This window comes from Corvus kubaryi, unplaced genomic scaffold (genome assembly GCF_017639235.1).
Source record: "Corvus kubaryi isolate FWS band 111438036 unplaced genomic scaffold, C.kubaryi_AGA036_p1.0 138, whole genome shotgun sequence".
NCBI lineage: Eukaryota > Metazoa > Chordata > Aves > Passeriformes > Corvidae > Corvus > Corvus kubaryi.
In genome coordinates this window covers 9,896,560-9,916,001 of record NW_024580672.1, presented here as the reverse complement: position 1 = coordinate 9,916,001, position 19,442 = coordinate 9,896,560, and the positions used below count along the sequence as shown (strand labels likewise).

The 19,442-nt window shown below is 43.2% G+C and overlaps 1 protein-coding gene across 4 annotated transcripts in view; it reads right to left on the bottom strand.

The window, feature by feature from the left end:
- Nucleotides 1-19,442, bottom strand: part of ENTPD1 (ectonucleoside triphosphate diphosphohydrolase 1) — a 55,884-nt gene that overhangs the window by 22,528 nt on the left and 13,914 nt on the right. Inside the window, exon 1 of one of the 4 annotated variants that reach the window (XM_042019071.1) lies at nt 11,687-11,777. The exons of 1 other annotated variant lie outside the window; for it this stretch is intronic. In XM_042019071.1, the coding sequence (XP_041875005.1) occupies nt 11,687-11,762 (76 nt within the window). In that variant the 5' untranslated portion in view covers nt 11,763-11,777. Of the gene's footprint in view, nt 1-1,207; nt 1,669-10,942; nt 11,068-11,686; nt 11,778-19,442 lie in introns of those variants that run through there. 2 more of the 4 variants (XM_042019072.1, XM_042019075.1) reach the window with 2 other exon arrangements.

Sequence of the window (19,442 nt, the reverse complement as noted above, 5' to 3'; positions counted from 1 at the left end):
ACCAATCCTGAATACTTTGCCAGACTTTGTCCTTTGATAACATTTCTCAAGGCAGGGGGTGGGGGGGAAGGAGAACAAAAATAACAAAACACTGTTCTGTTTAACAGTTACCCATAGCAGAGAAAAGCTGAGCTAAAGTTTCCAACAATTATCAGTACAAAATCCTAAAATAGACATGCAATGTACCATTTTTGAGTTTAAAACTGGCTGGACAGGAGTTTCGTCATGTGGATTGAAAGCCGTGTAAAGACAACAAGGCAGCTTATCAAGATGACGTGTTAGAACAACACTGTAAAAATGCTCAGTGTAGCAGCGATATGGACGAAGGAACCAAGGCCTCAAGCAGAACTGGCAAATTGCTCTGTAATTCATTGGAAGGAACTGTATGTCCAGGAAGGAAAAATAAATAATGTCCAAGGTATCTATGGAAACCACCATCTTACACGAGAAAAAATAAAACTCAGAAAAAGACAAACAAGAAAAGAACAACTCAAACCTCAGATGCTCGTAAGGCCAGCAACACTAATCGAAAGCAGGATTTGATCCCAAAGAGATGGGGCTCACTTAAAGAGATGTGAAATATGGAAATGCAGGCTAGCAGCTGAAGGAGAAACAGGAGCTGTACAGTAACTCTTTGGGGCTGTCTCCTCAGAGAAGATGTGGGAACCCTACCCTTCAATCCATTTATAACCTGGCTGGGCTCCCACAGCAGTCTTACTCAGATGACTCTCAGCAGTAGGTCTCTTCCTGGGCCATGACCTGCTCAGCCTTTATGCAGGCATGTGGGAAGTTGACTTACTTTGGGGGGGAACGGCGAAGTCAAAGTGCTTGGGAGTAGTTTCTGTTTTGCACTTTCCATCACTGAAAGCATCTGAGAACTTTCCTTGCCCTCCTGTTTTGTCTGATGTTTTTATCCAGTATTTTTCAGCTCTTAGAGCCTCTTACAGCTCAATTTGGACCTGATTATATTTTTGCACCATCGATCACAGCGAAACAAAAGCTTCTTAAACTCTGATGGTCTTATCAGTTATAAATGAAAAAAGATGTGAAAGCTTTGTTTAAGAATGGAGAAGTTTTTCATGTATCTATGATACAGCAAACCAATGCAGCAACAGCGCATGACCTTACGAAACAGGAAGATGATGTTTGTTTTGAAGAATCATTTTGGTCCCATTTTCTCACCCACGCTCGCTCCCCCCATACTCACAGGCACCAAGCTCGCCCAGGTGCTCTGGCAGGATCCTGTGTGAGATGAGACTGAGGGTGCCAAATGCCAAATCCTCACTGCACCTCTTGGGTTCCTCTTCAGTGACAAGCTACACATTCTTGAGCAGGCCTTTTGCCATCTTGCAGAGTTAATGGTTACCACAGGGTGATCCTTTTGCCTGGAAATCCCTTTTATCTAGGACAGGTGGCTGCTCAGTGCCTTTTTCCCCCCCTCATTTTGGGTACCTTAGCTCCCACTGTCCGTCTGCTTGCCGGGAGAGGAGGAGGACAACTTGCAGAGAGGATGTGCTGGGAGTTTACTGTGATCTGTCTGTTATTTGAGCAGTTTTGTTCCCCAAGGACTCGCTCGCACAGCGGCTTTATCAGCACCCAGGCCTTTTCCTGGCAAGCCACCCATGTGAGGCTTATCATGGCGCAGGTGGCCACACTTGTCGCAAACACGTTTTTCAGCACTTACCCAGTTTTAGTGCAGTCAGTTATGTCCTTGGTTATCAATACAGACCATTCTTTTGCTCCTTGATCTGTTGCTTCTTTTTCTCCTGCCTCACACACACACACTTCCATTCTCATTTCTTCCAGGCCAGCTGTAGTACTGCTGCTCCTCCAGCTGCACACCTACCTTAGTCATGGTGTGCTAGGACCTTGTTTTCACAGGCCACCATTGCAGCTGGGAAAAGGTCTCCTTGGCTTCGTTAGGTTATGACAACAGCAAAGTAGGTTTAGGGCTGCTGGGATAACCGTGAAACTCTGCTGCTCAGATGTAGCCAGCTCTCCTGCTCGGAGCTGGTGGCACAGCATCCACGGGCACAGAAGCAGTGGCAGTCTTTGGGAAGTCAGAGGACGCTGAAATCCTGGAGAGCAACACTGAAGCCTGTCCCTGAGTGTCACTGCCCAACTCACCACAGAGGATTTAAAATAGTTTACAACCAAGATCTCACCGACAGTGTTAGAGCTGGAGCTGTTTTCAGCCTGTCACAGGCAGAGCAGCTCCCTGTGACTGTACAGGGTGAGACCATTGTCACCAGTGCAGCAGAGACCTGGTACTGTTCCTGTATCCAGGCTTGCAGGGCAAGGCTGGCATTGACCTCAGCTTCTCCCATAAAGCTCCTGTGAGACGGGACAGCTGCAGTTATCCCAGAGCAGAGCCACAACACCCACAAGAAGGCTTTTGTGCATGCACATTTTCTCATGTCAGTCTTATGAGTCCAGCCTTCTCCCAGCACACAGACACCAAGCAAGGCCAGGTCTCTTAATACTTTCGCAATATTGCCAGGCTCCCCTTGACTCTGTGGCTTTCACAGCCGACTCCAGCCCTCAGCAGTACTGTCTGCCCACATCATATGGGAAACTAATACAAAACAGGTAATGCTGGAGCCCTCCATCATAGGTTTGTCAGCCTTTCCTGAATAAAAAATCGTAACACTTAAATTTGACACAGAGCTTTTCACCCATATATTGCCAAGGAGTTTACGGAGGTCAGCACCATTAGCCTTATTTCCTCAGTTGGTGAAAAACCAAGAGAGCAGTAGACATCCCAGTGTCTGCCCTGTGGACCACCTCATCCGCTTGTCTGGGTAGCTCTCATGGACCAGGCATTGCAGCACACTCCTTCCTGCAGAGAGGCAGAATTCCCAAGGTCCGGGGAAAGAGCAGCACACTTTGGCTACAACTACTCTTAAATTCCATCATTTTGATATATTCTCTGATGTTCTGCCAGACTAACAACAATTTGGAGATTAATGGTCCAGTAAGATACACATGACTCATACTAAAATTTCTATGCAGTTGTGCTGCAACTTTAAAAGCAGGGAATAAAAATTGAAAATGTCATTTAGGTTAGAAGAAAAATGCTGGAAAAGGGAAACATAGGCATCAGAGTCCCATGGAGGAATGAAGGCATTCCCTGTGTCTCCTTCCTGCAGACTAACTTCAGGGACAGCGGAAGGAGAAACCAGCAGAGTTAAAAGAATTCATTACTACATTATAAAGATGCCAATAAACTAAAGACTAACTGCTACTCCACACGAAAAATTCCCAAGATGTGTAAATTTATAGTTACAGACTCCTGAGAAATATAGGGGCAAAAGAAGTTAGCCAAATCCCTATTTACAGAAGGACATCTATTCCCAGCAAGGCCTATGGGATCCAGTTAACATTCTTAGGTGCCAAGTGGCCACAGCGCTGAAGATTCTTAAATTGGTAGAGAAATTACTAGTCTCTGTAGCTGAGACACACTTTGTAACCTAAAAAGGAATTGTGAAATTACTGTCTTTAACAAAGAGTTCAGAGCATGGGGCCAGGTTCTATTGTAAACCACTATTTTTAAGATGAAGTGCAGTGGTTTAGTTTCACAGTTTGCTTAACTGCTGTGTTTGCTCTGCCACAAAAGGGACTATCCTACCTCTGTCTTGTGCCATAGTTCCACCTTTCAAATATGGTCCTAATTCTCTTTAGTTAATGACAGAATAAAGTCTAAAGAACCCTGCTGAAACATTATTTTCTTCTTTTTTGTATCGCTTTCATGTTTTTGGTCACAGCAGTATTTCTAAGTATTGTAAACAAGAGCCTGACCACTGGATTTACCAGAATAAAATTCTTTTTGGCTTCCGCTGTTTTCGTGTTTACTGCAGTCTCAAACAAAGCTGACAAAGAGCAAACTTCCTATATGATTTCAGTGAAGTGAGACTAAATATATATATATAGAAGCCTTAGATCAACTTATTTGGCACATTCAATTCAAGACAAAATTGCAGATTTCCAGTACATTTCCCAAAAGAAGCTGGAGCCAGCAGCTAGGGGCTGATTGTGGTGAAGAGCAGATGTTCTCCCTGGCAAGAGCTGCCCACTCGCATTCTGGCAGAGAGCAGGTAGCAGGGAGGGACAGTTTTGAGCAGAGGGACAAATCCCATTCTGTTACCTGTCCCCACCACCAAACCCACCCTCCACAAAGCAGCTCCACCTTTCCTCCCGCTGCTTGCCTGCTCCCTGGGCTCTGCCATGCACTCTGGATGTTCCCATCCCATTAGCTGTACTGAAGGGACTCCCAAATTCCCTCCAGCCCTCACTTTTGGAGGAGTCTACCCCTTCTTGCTAAGCCCAGGGTGAATGCTAGAAACGTTCACAGCAGCTGAACCAGCATCTGCCTCTTTACTGTCTCAGGATCCCTACAAGCAGATTGTGACAGTGCTGAGAACCAAATGAGTGGTTGAAGTGGTTTCTGAGTCCTGAGCTGCTGACTCACCTTTTCCAGTCAGCACACAGAGCTCAAAGGCCAGGGATGGTTTGAGCTATGGCTGAAAGGCTGCAGACAGTTAATGAAAAAACAAACTAAATCTCATTCCTTTGTAAAAATAGGTTCATTTTCTTTGCATCCTCTCCATCAGGAACACACCAGGATCTGTGATCAGGGCAAAGATTCTCAGGAGGATCAGAAACAAAGGGGAGAATACAAATCAAACTAAGAGCCTTTAACTTCTAGTTAAGCAAAATAAAAATGTTTGCTCAAACATACAAGTCCCAGCCTGTAAATCAGTCAGCCACCCTGTAAGGCTTCCTTTTGGTCAGAAGAGATGCAGCATTCAGCTGGATGGAGGTCACAAGGGAGCATGGGGTAGAGTGGGTCAGACTGATGGACACATGTCTCCTCATACTAGAGACTTAATCCCTGTGTTGGCAGCACAAAGGGAATTTGAAAAGCAATGTGAAGGAAGACAGTGAAGCGGCTCTGCAGATCCTCACTGAAAGCTCTTCCCAAGCTGGAATGGACAAATATGGGCCTCAAAGGGTTCAGACAAGAACCGTAGTAGGCAGAGTTGTGGCATTGCTGGTGGTGGCTAAACACCAACAGAATAGTGACAGCACTGACCCTTGAGTGTGAACGGCCAGTGCAGCTCTAGGGACAGAGGGACAAGGAGCCCGAAGAGCAGGATGGGGAATAGGTATTTCCAGCATTTTCCACAGTTGGGGGCAGCAAACACATGAGATGATGTGAGCAGATGAATTTCTTCAGTGTGCATTATCCAACTCTGTTCTCTTCCATCTGGCCTCTCACTTTCCCCCTTAATTCATTTCTTAATTTGTACTGCTAATGCAGCAGTGTTTCAGAGCACAGGGCTTGTTTTGTGTCTCTCCTTGTGTTGCAGTGAAGATTTCCCCACTGCACCCCCCAAAAACTTTCATCAAAGGGACTTCTACCCTTACCCTCCTTCTGTTCTCTCGCTCGAGCTGGTGCTGACTTTCAAGTTAGACAAGCTGGAAGTTATCACAGAATAAAAAGAACAAGGCTAGAAGCAAGGACAGGCACCTTTTCTCTTCTCTTTCAGCAGCAAGATTCATGTCAAATGACACCACTGTAGATGTGCACCCTTAGGCTCTGTTGCTCTCCGTGTGAGCATTCTGGCAACAGCTCTGTGACTAAGAGACACTGATGGAAATGCCTACCATAAACCTTCAGCTCTGCTCAGGGAAGGGAGGTTTCCACTGAGTTGAAACATAAAGCCAGTTCTCACACCTAGATGACAAAACAATAATAAAATAGGATTTTATTAGTGGTCGCCATCTAACTCAGCTTTCAGAAAACCAACTGGGGTGCTTCTCTCGTGAACATGAGTCTAAAATTTTACAATTTAAGTTTGATCAGTCTCAAGAAATACTAATTTCTTATGAAGTGGCTGCCCAAAGTAATTTCAGTATCACCTACTTCATCCCAAAGTTCAGCCTGAACACTTCTGTCTTTAACCACATCCTAACCACCTTGAACAGATAATTTCTAAGCTGAGAATGCAGCTCCTGTCTCAACACACTTCCAAGCAGATCCAGCTCTGTGGAACACTGTTATTGGACATTGAGCTAGTGAGAAGGTATAAAATACCTGCCCAGAGGGTATTAACCCAGAAGTTTCATTTCCTAGCTGCTCTCAAACCCACAGGTGTGAAGATGTCTTAGGAAAAGAAGGAATGTGACTAAGTATGATACTTTTGCACCACAGTAAGCCAGCTATGCAACTTAGGTGAAACCAAAAAGATTATGAATGATTATAGCTTCTGTAACCCTTTGCTTTTCAGGTGTCCAGACTCTTAAATTTATTCTTTCTCCTCTAGAAATTCCTCGAGGGTTCTCGATATGCTTCTGGTAATTACAAGTCAAGGGGCAAACAGACTGCAGGTCACAATAAGGTTGACTAGAGGACAACCTTCTCCCTCCATGGTAATGAAGAAACCAAAACCTCTGAGTTATGGCTGTCCCAGACATAAATATTTTATAGACATACACATGCATACATACACACCTCTACATATTTTTTTTCTGAACAACATTGTCTGGAAATTGTTCTGGTCTATTCAGTGTTTGAATGTCCAATTTTCTTCCCAAAGTCACATTAGCTGTGCTTTTACAAGCTTGGCTTAAAGCCTTTTATTTGCTCTTTATCTTTCCAACCACTCTTGGCTTCTTTAGACTTTTTCCTCTGACTTAATTGGTATTTGTACTGGTCCTCCTAGAATTGACAAACTCCATCTGCAAATCAGCAATGATTTTATGCTTTTTAGATCATTATTGGAAATGTCTAATGCCATCAGGCCTCTTCCAGAATACCTCTGAAAACACAGCTGTTTCGTGATTATTTCCTTTGATTACTATTTTTGAGGCCTATTGTTATCCAGGTCTCAATCCATTAGTTCATTCTTTGCTAGAGAGTCAGAGGGAGACTTTTGCAATCAGAACAACATCAGAAGCACATCTATTGTGAAGAAGTTTAAACATGGAAGGTATTCATATTTACTCTTTTCAACCACATTTTTGTCTCTGGAAAATAAAACAAGTGCAAGTAATTAGCTGGAAAATAAAGGACCAGTGCCTTCCCAGCCCTACCCTTATAATCCAGACCATGCCTGTCAAATAGCAGCCAGGGAAATCAGTTCTTCCAGTTCCCCTTTCGTGTAGGGGTTCTTAACTCTCAGGAGAGTCAGGCTTTAGAAGTCCCTTAACTTATAGCCCGGATTTGTTCAAAAGCCACTCAGCTTTTAAGAACACTTATTTTTTTCCTAGGACTTCAATGGGTGATAACATGCATGAGACAAAATGCAGCCTGTTTTTTTCCAAATGGGAATCACACCAGGCTTGTGTGACATCTATTTTTCAAAGTCAGCTGACATACTGTGTAAACAAAAGATCCTTCAAGAAAGCAAAGATCTACCAGTGCTTGAAGTACTTCCCACCACTCCTTCTTATAAGTGCATTCTCCAGCCAAGTTCCAAACCCAAAAGAAACATATTCCTTGAAGTTCTTGCTACAGACTCTTGTAAGTGGGACTATCTCCATTCTAGGATTCAGACCAATATGCTCACTTGAGGGGGCCATGGGAACTGATAAGTTTGCTTCTGTCTGGGATGAGTAATTTCCTTCTCCATGCATTCATTCCGTTTTCCATTTTGACAATGTTACTCATTTCTACAATGTTCTTCTGCAAGTTACTTTGATAAGTTTTATCCTCTGTGAAGACAAAAGAATATAATCAAACTAGCTATTAAAATTTGGTTACTGAGGAGATTCATCCAGTAATTTATATAAAACTGGTGTCAAACTAAATTGGCAATATCTCTCCAGGATACCCATCATCATACTGCTGGGATATTGGGTGAACAATAGCATTCTTCCCATTGCCAGGGATATCCACAGTGTTCCAGTTTGCTGAAAATGAACATCACAGCATACAGATCTTCTCAGTAAGCGTTCGGCACATTTCATTTCAAATTGTTGTAACACTTTTTTGCCCCAAAAACATTAATCTACAAAACAAGCTACTTCCATGAACATCCATGAAATACTCCTTCATATCAGAATTCACTTCCTCCCTTCCCCCCCAAATTTGGAAAAGTATTTAAACAACACTTTTCTGTTTTTTTCCTGCATCATCGTTAAAATCTTGCCCTGTCCACCTCCATAATGATCATGCAATTGACCTACATGCATTATTTTGTTCCTGAGGCACACTAAATTCCTTCTTTGAATTGTGCCTGGTCCTGATAAATATAGATTTCCCCCTGACATCTTTACTTTCTCTAAATAATCTTCCCCAATTCAGAGTCTGCCTTTTTCATCAGATGTTTTCCATTTCCTCTTTCTGCACTTCCTTTCCATTAATTTGTTTTAACTTCTATTTGCTGTCTTCACTGCCCGAATGAACAAATCAAAGTCATCTTCATTCTTGGTTTTGATGTTGGTTTGGCTGCTCAATATGTCTTCTTTAAATTTGTGATTTTCCACTCACATTCCTTTACTTTTTTTTCCCCCCATCGGATTTTGCTTTATTGCTCTTCCATGCTGGAACAATCTATAGAGAGCAGTCATTTGACAGAGGTTAATTCGTCTCTGTGTATACAGAGACCTCCATATTAGAGTTACTACATGAGTACATTTAATGTTAAAATAGATACATTTTAGAAGGTTTATTGATTTTCACTGCTGTCTACGTGAGATCAGTGTCATGCTCTTGCCAGACTGAAGCACACCCATGCATCCTCCGGTAACACGTATTTATCAGGCTCTCAAGCTTTCTGCCCAACAAAGTATTCACACTGATCAATGATATAACCTGTTGCTCTGTAGCATCCCAAACAGAATTTCTTTCTTGGCCATGTTAGCATTTTGATCCAAATTTCAAAGCAGAGTTGACAGTACCAGTATTCAAGAACAGGCTTTCTAAAACCAAAGACTAATGTTCCAAATGCATTTATTAGAGTCCCTGTGGACAAGGCTTATAGGAAACAGCTGTCTTACTGAAACACTTCCTAATAATTCCTTTCTGATGAAAGGACCTGCCCTTGGTGTACATTCGTGCCTCCTTTCAAGGTGGAACCTTCCTACTCCCTGATAGATGCCTCCTGTCCCAGACTGCCCCGTGTTGGGCCCATTGACTGCTGCCTCTTGCAGAGATACTGCTAGAGGCATTCTCAGAAACACTGTGTGCTGTTTTCTTTTCCCACACACATGAAATGCTATTTCTTTAGGGTCTTGCAAGACTTGCACACTCTGCAGGTTGGCCCGTTCTGGCACCATCATTGCCTCATCTGCAATCGGCTTGAGTACTGTCAGTTTCCTTTACTTTCCTTCTGTCTCTTTAAAATTCCATTTTCTAAAAGAAGGCTTACTTGGTCGTTTTTCCTAAATCAGTTCTCATTATCCAAGTTTCTTTCCCGTGATTACTCACTCACTAGAAAAGACATCTCTGTTAAAGCATTATATTTCATTTTTGGAATCAAAGTTTTAAAAGACTGGTTTCGAAGCTATTCTTATCTCCCTTCTCAGTAGAGGAAAATTATCTCCAAATATTTCCAGCTTCACTCATGACTGCATAAACTAATGAGCTAACCTTCTCCTTCTGCCAGTCTTTGCTTTAAATTTTGATGTACGTCAGACTGAGAAAATGCTTCTTCCCCTCAAATGCCATTTATTATATTCTATGAAGATAAAACGTTGCAAAGGTCTAGTTTACCATTTTGTTTATTCTAGGGGGAAAAAAGAAATCACACTTTGTTTCCCCGTTGTCATAACAATGATAAATGAGCGACTTCCACCTGGTGCTGAACAAGAAACTATCTGCCCAAATATTTTCCCTGTTTACTGCCTCTTGCGTACTTGCCCGAGTTCCTGCTTTGTGTTTGAAAGCCCCGCACAGAGCGCAGTGCTGTCAGCAGTACGGAAAGACGGACCGTGTTGCAGAAGGAGCTGTAAACAGAGGGTAAAGCACCCAGATAGAAAAAAGCTGATACTAAACTAGGAAATGTTTCTGCCAAACGTTGTGACTAGTGCTGCTACGTGCACCGTGTCAGCTGATTATAAAAGGCAAAGCCAAGTACAAGACACTCATCTTGTAGAAAAATCACGGTGCAATAAGAATCTGCAGCTACTGCTGGGTCCCTGCCCCATCCTCAGGAGCGCAGTTAAGGCCAGAGGGCTGCCAGGCTGCCGAGTGGGGAATCCTCCTCTGACGAGCCTGTGAACCGAGAGCCCCTCGCACCCAGCACCGCCCTGCTTCCAGCCTCAGAGCTCTTGTTTCCCACCGAGGTCTCCTAATAGCCAACACTTCCACTGAGTTTTCGCTCTCCCCTCCCCGCCCCCTTCGCCCTTGGAGCGCGGCGCCGGCCCCGGGGACAGCGCGGGCGGCAGCCGGGACTCGCCGCCGGCTCCTGCCCGCGGCGGGGAGGGAATCCCTCGCCCTGACGCGGACAAACTTCTGGCAGCCGCCGGCGCGGAGCCCCCGCTCCCGCCCGCCCGGCTGCACCGCCCGGGGACCGCCAGCCCGCGGCCGCCGCCGGCTCCCCCCGAGCAGCCGCGGCCCCCCGCCCGGGCTCCCCGGTCACAACTCGGCATTGTCCCTTCAGGAGCGACCAGCAGTCCAAGGGCTGGAAGATGATGTCAGCCGGGGGCGGACTGCGGCAAGGCTGCGCCCACCCCGGCGAGCCCCCGCCGCGGAGCCCTCGCCCACCGCCGGCAGCGCTCCGCGGGCGCGGAGGGAGGGACGCGCCGCCCGGGGATGCCGCAGCCGCAGCTCCCGCCTGACTGGCACATCCCGAAGGAGATCCTCATGAATATGCACAGACTCCCCGGAGCGCCGGCCGCGGGATGCCGCCACCCCGGGGGCTCCCCGCCGAGCCCCGCGCCCCTCGCCGGGGGTAAGGGCTGCCTGCGGAGAGCGGCCGCTCGCTTCTGTCCTTACCCTTTGGCTCGTCCATCACTGCCGGTGCTCGCTCCCTCCTCCCGCGCTCCCCCCTCCTTCCTCTCTCAGCCTCTGCCGGTTCCGAGCTGCCTTAGTGAGAGGTGCTCATGAAAATCGGCGCTTTAGTGGTCCATGGCTGTGGGAGGGGTTAGTTTAACTCTACATGACTCAATTCGTGCAACTTGCAGGCTGACCTCCTGTTTTTCTCTGAACACGGATCGCCTCAGAGCTGCCACGTTACCAGCACCTCGGACTTCTCCACCGGGCCGGAGGGTCCCGCACGGCCGGGGGCTGCGGTGCGTGCCCGGGGCTACCCGAGGGAAGCGGTGCTCTGGAGCAGGACTGCATCCCTGGCTCGGGGGGCAGAACGGCATTGTGGCTACAGAGAGAAAGCATTTTGTTAGTGTAGGGGTTTTTTGCGGTTTTTGTTTGCTTTTTCTTCAGTCGCACGAGACTGCACAGATACCCTCCACACCAGCGAGGTACACAAAAGTGTCCAGAGAAGAGATGTCCTTCCTTGTTTCTAGATGAGGTCCAGCCCGCAGGAAAAAACTCAACCAAATCATGAAAGGAGACAAAGTTGCAATAACTGCTGAAAATTTCCTGCACCTACCTGTCCCATGGAATGAACTCACACCTCTGGCTACATCTCCTGGGGAACTTCATGAAAGAGCCACTTTTAGACTTCTTCCCTGGAAGGCCTGAAGGGATCCCACCCTCCACCACTTTTTATCCCTGACTCACCACAAATAAGAAATACTGGGTAGTGCTGGAGGAGTCTCAGCAACTTTTCTTCATAGCTTATGACACTCAGTCCCATGCCAGGAACCACAAGTGTCTCCACACTACTGCCTACAGAGCTGTCAGCCTCCCACTGCAAAGGAAGTTGTGAACCACCCTGGCTCTTTCACTTTCTTTTCAGAGCAGTGGGCACCAGCTTCTCAGCATCTTCCCTGCTGGTCACCCAGGGGGAGAAGTCACTGGAGCACAGGCCACCAGTACCTGCAGTCAGCCACTCTGCCTGTGCCAGAATCTGCTCCCCTCTCAGAGCTGCCACTTCTACTTTCTCTCTGTGACTGGACACCATCCAGCTCTGTGCCTACCACCAGCTTCCAGAGTTCTTGCCCCAAGGAGAGACAGGAAAAGCAGGATCCTGATGCTAGGGCCTGGAGAACCCCATCTGAACATGGGATTTCAAATCCCTTCCATTACTGCAGCCCATCACAAACAATGACCTGTTCTTTCTCCTTCACAAGTATTGACCTGGCCTGTCTTACTCCATCTGGTAAGACAACACTCCCATTTATCATCTTCCTGGGAACAGGAAAATAGGGACCAACAAAATAAAACAATATACATAACTTAGGTTTTAGTGATTAGATTCTTTGTGAATTTCTGTCAGTTTTGGTTCAAAAGCTCAAGGAGGAATGTTTCAGGAGATGAAGGTAGACTTTGAGTGTTTGTCATCTTAATGAGAAAAATTGGCCTGGGAAGTGCAAGAGAGAACTGATCTTCCAGAGATAAGACAGCAACATTTTTAGATGGTTTAGCATGGCATGGCAGAAGTAATTTTGTTGGTCACCTTGCACATCAGTTTTTGTAAGAAATAGGAGTAGCTGATGCAATGCTTAGTTAATAAATGCAAATTTTAAAGTATTCACTGTAATATCAACTGCACAGATGTATCACCAAGAAATACTTAAAAAAACGTCTACTAGAAGTATGAGTGCTTATGTACCAGCTTACACACTTACTTCTGTAAAGAATATTTGTTGGTAGAGTATAATAACGGGAAATAAAGCAAATATATACAAAAATGCCACACGTTGGATAAATTAAACTCAACCAAGCAGTAGTTTTTAAAAATAGTCAGAATTTAGAACTGATTTTGCAAATACTGTGCTTAGACTCACTGTCTCTACAGGTAGAAATTCAATAAACTCGGTCAGCTGAGCTCACCTATGGGCTGAGAAGTCCAAATTTAACAAGTGGAAGATATACACAAGCTCCCCTCAGAGAAAAATAGACATGACATCACACCATGTTGAACACCTCTTAGGATGCCCAGACCCGTGTATTTCAAGTCCTTTAAAATTGTGCATGTACCTGACAAACCACAATAAGCTTTTTTACACTAGTCTGCCAGTGATAGGTTTTATGTTTGTTATTTTTTTTTCCTGGGAAGGTTCAGTTTCAAACTGAGACAGATGAAACTTTTATGGGGAAGGATGACACATTATCAGTCAATGACCATGAAACACACAGCAGTGTTTTCACACAAGAGGAAGTTGTTACCTGGAACATGAAGGCCCCATGGGGAAGGATTGCTGTGAACAGTGATGGTCTACTACACCTAAAAATATCCAGGTCATTCACAGAGCCACAGGGAACAGATTTCTATGTTGAGGATGATCTACTTGAAGTGATGGACTGATACACCTGTGAGTAGTATTCCACAGCTCCAAGATCAGGGGATGGTGGTATTACACACTATTCTGCAGCTGTTCTGTTTCAGTGAAAGACACAGTGAGGAAACACTTTCCCCATCCTCTGTCACAGCCTAAGGGGAGGAGTGGACGTTTCAGCCTTATGTGGTAAGAAATGCCAAGTTCCCCTTCCACAGAGGGTCAGATCGACATTTGCTAGAGCATTTTGGTTCTGTCTGCTGATCCTCCTGCCTTCGGGCAAACCTCTGCCTGCAATACACAAACCAGCAGAAGGCAACAGCAGATTCTGTGTCACAGTCATTTCCATAAGAAAAAAAAATGAGGAAAAAAGAGAGCGGCCCTAGAGGCCAGCATTTGTACTTAGATAAGGCTCCAGACAGCTGAGGAGGAAGCTTGAAGCACAAATAAAAAGAGGAAACCAGAGAGCTCAGGATGTAGTTTCCCCACATCTTGAACAGTGGGTAAGAATAGCAAAAAACCCCACTTTTCTACTCCCAGGACAAAACTGAGCATCCTGAGCAAATTTGAAAGAACAAAATACATCTTCCTAGCCATAGTAAGAACTTATGTACAGTCATTTTGCTCTAAGTTTGCACAAGTTGTATGTGTGTTGGTTTGTGGCTGAAATTATGCAACTTCTTGGATATCTAGAATTTCCTATTTTGCAGATGAGGTATGCTGACTTTGGGACTCAGGAAAGAAGCAAGAGTGAGTGAACACTGGGACACGTTAGCTTCATTTCCAGGAAACAGGAGATGGGATTGAGATGGCAGTGCTGGAATCCAGGGCCAGAACCTCTCATCTTTGGGATGGGTAAAAGAAACATCCAGAAAAAAGAGTCAGGGAGCCTGAAAACAAACCTATAGGCATTAGAAGCACAAGTAGCTTGTTTTCACAGGAAGAACTGGTATGAAAGAATCTGAAATATTTTAAATGGAAATAGGCCATCCCATCACCAAGCTCAACAATATTGAAGTCTGTGTTTGCTTAGGGGCCCGAGGGTATGTGTTTAGTTTACAGCATATCACTCTGTATGTTTAAGCAACAAGGGGGAGTGGCAGCTTCAAGAAACTCGTGCAAACATTGAGTGGGGGATAGGCTGAACAGTCCTTGGGCTTTCCCAGGCACTTGGTCCCAGTGTGCTGGCTTGTGTCACCACTGAGCAGCTGTCAGCCCTGGGAAAAGGGACAGCAAAGGTACACAGGCCTCCATCCCCAGCATCTCTGAAACATGATAAATGACGAAGGTCTCCAGAAAAACAGTGATCATGTTAAATTGCCTGGACCAAGGGAGCAGAATGGTCTGCAAAGGGACATTAATCCAAGAGATTAGGACAACTTCCTTCTGGAAAGAAAGGCAGAGGGGCCAGGCATTAACAAAAGACAACCAAAACCATTCATGGTGCCAGATTTTTTTTCTTACAGCTCCCAGCTCCTTGTCCCACTCATCCCACATTGCAGTCACCTCAGACTTGACAGTTTTCACAACACAGTAGGCCAAGTCCTCCCCACCTCTCTGGGTTCCTCTGAATAATTGAAGTTCAAATGCTTAATTTAGATTGCCCAAGCATTTTGTTTCTGTAAAGCAAACCTCTTGGATGACTCCTGAGGAAACAGACAACCAAGCAATGAGCTATACAGTATTTGTCTGAGTGAACTGAGCATTATTTTTTAAGAATCCAATTCTTGGAAAAAGAAAATTAACCTGCTTTTGGTGTTTAGGTAAAAAGATGACTGACCTTCAGCTTCATCTTGCTGCAGACAAATATTACTCTTTAGCCTTAAACTTCTGAGATGCAAAATCTATTAAAAGGATTTAAGTTCCTTTCTGTCTTCGTACTTCCTTGTCTTGGTTTAAATATTTGTAATTGTCCTTTCAGAGAAGGTCCCCATGCTGTCTTTATACCAGTATTCACAGGCATTGTCACTCAAGACCTGGGTATCACCTTCCACTCCTTGAGATTAGCTCAGCTGGTTAGAGCATGGTACTAAAAGCTCTAAGGTTGTGGGCTTGATCCCTGCATGGAGATCTGCCTAGCTCTGTTTATTATTTTCATGATATAGGGATAACAGTGCTCAGATGACATCTGCAGAGCAACAGTTAAACTCTGTTTGTATGATCTCTACAAAACTCATAACAGAAGTAATGGTGCTCATTGAAACTGGCAAAAAAGGGTTCTCAGGACTTTGTAGAGGTGAATAATTTTCTAGTTATTCTGCTAGGTTATTTTTCTATACAGTCTCAACTATTGAAGAAAAATTGTGGTTTTGCACAATAAATGAAATAAGTTAACATCCTTATTGTTAAAAATGCACGAAACTTCATCAAAATGTGCAGACAAGTTCCTATGCTCAACCTCAGAATGAATGATGGGCACTGACACATGGTTTGAAAGGAGCAGGACCAAAGACCCACTCTCAAACAGCTTAAACTGCCCACCTAGTTTACATATTCATTAGCAAATTATCTATTAGGTGAAACTTTAACATGCCTGCAGTGCCTTATTCTATAGGTTCAACACACTTTCAATATGAGTGCCTCATAATATCATTAAAGATTATATTACTAACTTTATTTAACCTTACAAAGACACATTAACATATTAAAAGTAAAAACAATTGGTCTTTATATGCTCTGCAACTTAGTGTAAAAAAAAGAAGTATGTCCTGAAAAGGAACATATCACTGCTCATTAACTGCTTAACAAAACACCAGTTGCTCTTTCTGCTCAGGTTATTTCATGCACTTCAGGGTAATTCAGCCATGTCAGCTGCAAACATGATGAACCAAATTTAGAGAGTCTTCAATTTGCTTGGTAATTTTAACAAAACCATCACAGTCCCAATCATAAGCAACACCCTGGCCCAAAAATCTGCTTCTCATATCGTTAGTCATCATATTTATCCAGCACATTGGTGCTCCCCTGCTGGCAACAAAGCTCTTGTTTTTCCTTCTAAGCAACTGCAAACAGAGCTAGGCATAACTATTATTATTGATTTTTCACAAATACACAAATGCTAGTGGTATTTTCAAGTCTTTTGATCTTTTATTCTTGTAGTTTGCATCTTTTAGTATCTTCCTAGTGTTTTATCTGGCAGGAACAGTACACAATCCCTAATAATGGCTCACTGAAGCAAAAATTTCCAACTTTCTGATGCTCTCAGGGCAAGAAGCCCTTAGGAGCAACTAATAACATCTTTAGTCTGATTTTCAATATTATGGGGCCACCAATATCAAGAAGAGAAATGAGCTCTATAAAAAGAAGTAGGTGGGGTTTATGGAAAGGTACTCCAGTAGAATAAACTAAAAGTGAAGGAAAACACAGAAAAAATATCCTCAAAGTTCTACAAGGATATAACAATAAAAAACAAATAGAGAGTATCAGAACAACAAGTGATAACCATATAATGAATTAATAAGGGAAGATAGTGGGTGCCATTTGCCCCATCTAACAGGCAGAGTACCTCCCAAACTTAGTAAATTACAGAAAGAAAATGAGGAAATGTGAATTAGCAGCATGCATATGGGCCTTGAATAACTGCTGCCTTAAGATTGAAGAAAGGAGACCATTTTATTACCAGCTAATCTCCATGTTTTTATGACCAAAGTTAATATTTTTTTGTCAAATCTGAATTTATCATGCAGCACCTTGGTAGCTAAGGCAAAAATAAATAGACAAACCACCTCAAAGCAGATATTTCCAAATATATATACAGTTCCAAACTGTACATATTTAGACCAGATTGTCACCCAATCTTAATATTTCTTCAAAAGAATAAAAGTAGACATAATGTGGAAAACATACATAAAATGAAAAGGAATAACTTTAAAATAAATGCTTTTTAAATGTCTGAATTCAGCCTGACTACCCACTCACCCTCTGTTAAGTGATTTGGTCTTTATTAAGTGAGCATCCACAGAGGAAACCAGTACCAGCACGTTGATGCATTGTCCATCAGATGTCACTCAATTAATAGCAGAAGAGAATTTGACTGTGTCCATCCAGAGTGACCATCTGAAGACAGTGGCAAAAAGGGAGAAATCTTAAAATCCCCAATCATCTCTGATTTGCATTTGTTTGTTAACCACAGCCATAAATAAACCCATGATAAATCACCCACCTGCTTTCCTGTGTTCTAGAAGCATAAAATGTTCTCCCTTCTAAGAAAGCCTCAAATGTAAGCTTTGCTTTGGAAGATAATTAAATTGGTTATTTACTCTCCTTTATCAAAATCTTCACAACTGTAAAAACCTGCTGCCCTCCTTACATCCCACCTCACTTCTCCGTGTGCCCGTGCCAGGCTTACGCATGTCCGTGAGCGCCATGGAGAACTATCTATAGAGATGTGAGCTCTTGGATATTTTCACACTTGCTTTTGGATTCTCACTACCAGATTTTTCTCCCTGTGGGTTTATGTGCATTTTACATGACTTCGTTTTACATGCATTTCATTGTGGTCATCTTTATTTAGTGTCTGAGAGGTTTCCTGCTCTTTAATTTTGCCCTTCAAGAGACTGAGAAAGGAGACTCCCTTGAAGTCCCAAATTTTAGGAAATAATGTACCTCAAGTTCACAAGAGATTGATAATTATTACTTCCACAGATTCTAGTATTTTTGCTTTATATAAAGTCTTCGTCCCATTTCAATTCTCTTTGAATTAGCTGACAACAATAAGCAATTATATATTTAAAGAAAGCAATTATTTATTTTTTAGTCTTTGCATTGATTTCTAAATTTTGGGAAAAAGGTTAAGATTGATCAGTTCCGGTTGTGTCAAGCTTCATGCTCAATTCTAAATTGAGAGACTTACTTTATGAAATATAGTGTTTGTGCATGTATTTATAAAGGAGGTTTGGTTTGAGATCCATAAATTCATATATATTGACTACATGATATAAATGGCTTTCCAATCCTTCTATTTCCCTTAGTGGTTTTCCCTTTTCCCACCACTGACTACAAGTTATTAACTACAACACTGTGTCGTACTCACAGATCTGCCTCCTTACTAAATATACATTGATCGTTTCAAAGCACATTTTCCCCTTGAGCTGTTCTGGGCACCAAAATGTGTGCTTAAATCATTCAGCATGCAGGAAGCATCCTTCATCCACTTTTCCCATGAACACATCTCCAACTTGGCATCCAGTTTAAACTGTCATTTGTATTGTCAGTATTTTCCCCATATAAACTCAGCAGTGTCTTCACCTACTTAAATGTGTAAGTATATTCTTGTTCAACAGTCTTGGTTCTAGAAATAGCCTTTCTACATCTCTCAGCATCATCAGATGGCTGAGTCTTTTCAAGTTGAAAACATTTTTTCTGAAGTTAAATATCCCTGTTCCTCTCATTCTGTCATTAAATCACTAACTGACCTGACAGCACCAATAAAATAAATTCTATTAACTCAATTCTCCATTTAGCAAACTATTTCCTACAAAAGATATTTCAGTATTTTTCAGAATTATTTTAGTATGTGTGAAAGAGTTATGCCAGTATTTCTCCCAAGCATCCTCTGGAAAAAAGAAAGTTACAAAGGGAACCAAATGATATGAATAGGTATTCACAGGAATACCTATGATACCTTTTCCTACAAAGGAAAGATTCAGGTCTGAAAAAATATTCCCCACTGAAAAGATTCATGAAGGACTAGACAAATATGCTTGACTGTCTTTTTAAGGAATTCCTTCACAGAAGTTTCTTTTCCAAGGAAACTGTCACATTTCCAAAGATTTTGCACAACACACTTTCTGGCACAGTGCTTTTTTTTTTTTTAAATCACAAATGAAATACCCTAAATATCTCAGTTACAAATCAGCAGGCTCTGAAATCAGTTCTCATTGCAGAAAAAATCTTATTATTTTTAAGGTGCTACCCTTTCCACGTGTGCTTGCCACACTTGGAATAAGGATTTATCCACCCACTGAGGTTCTGCTGGTGATATTTCCCACAGAGATTTCATTGTATGACAGCAATTGCATTAATGAAGCAAAAAGTTGTATACAGCCTTGGGTGACGCTCAGGTGGGGAGGGATGGTGGAGCAGCAGCAGGACCA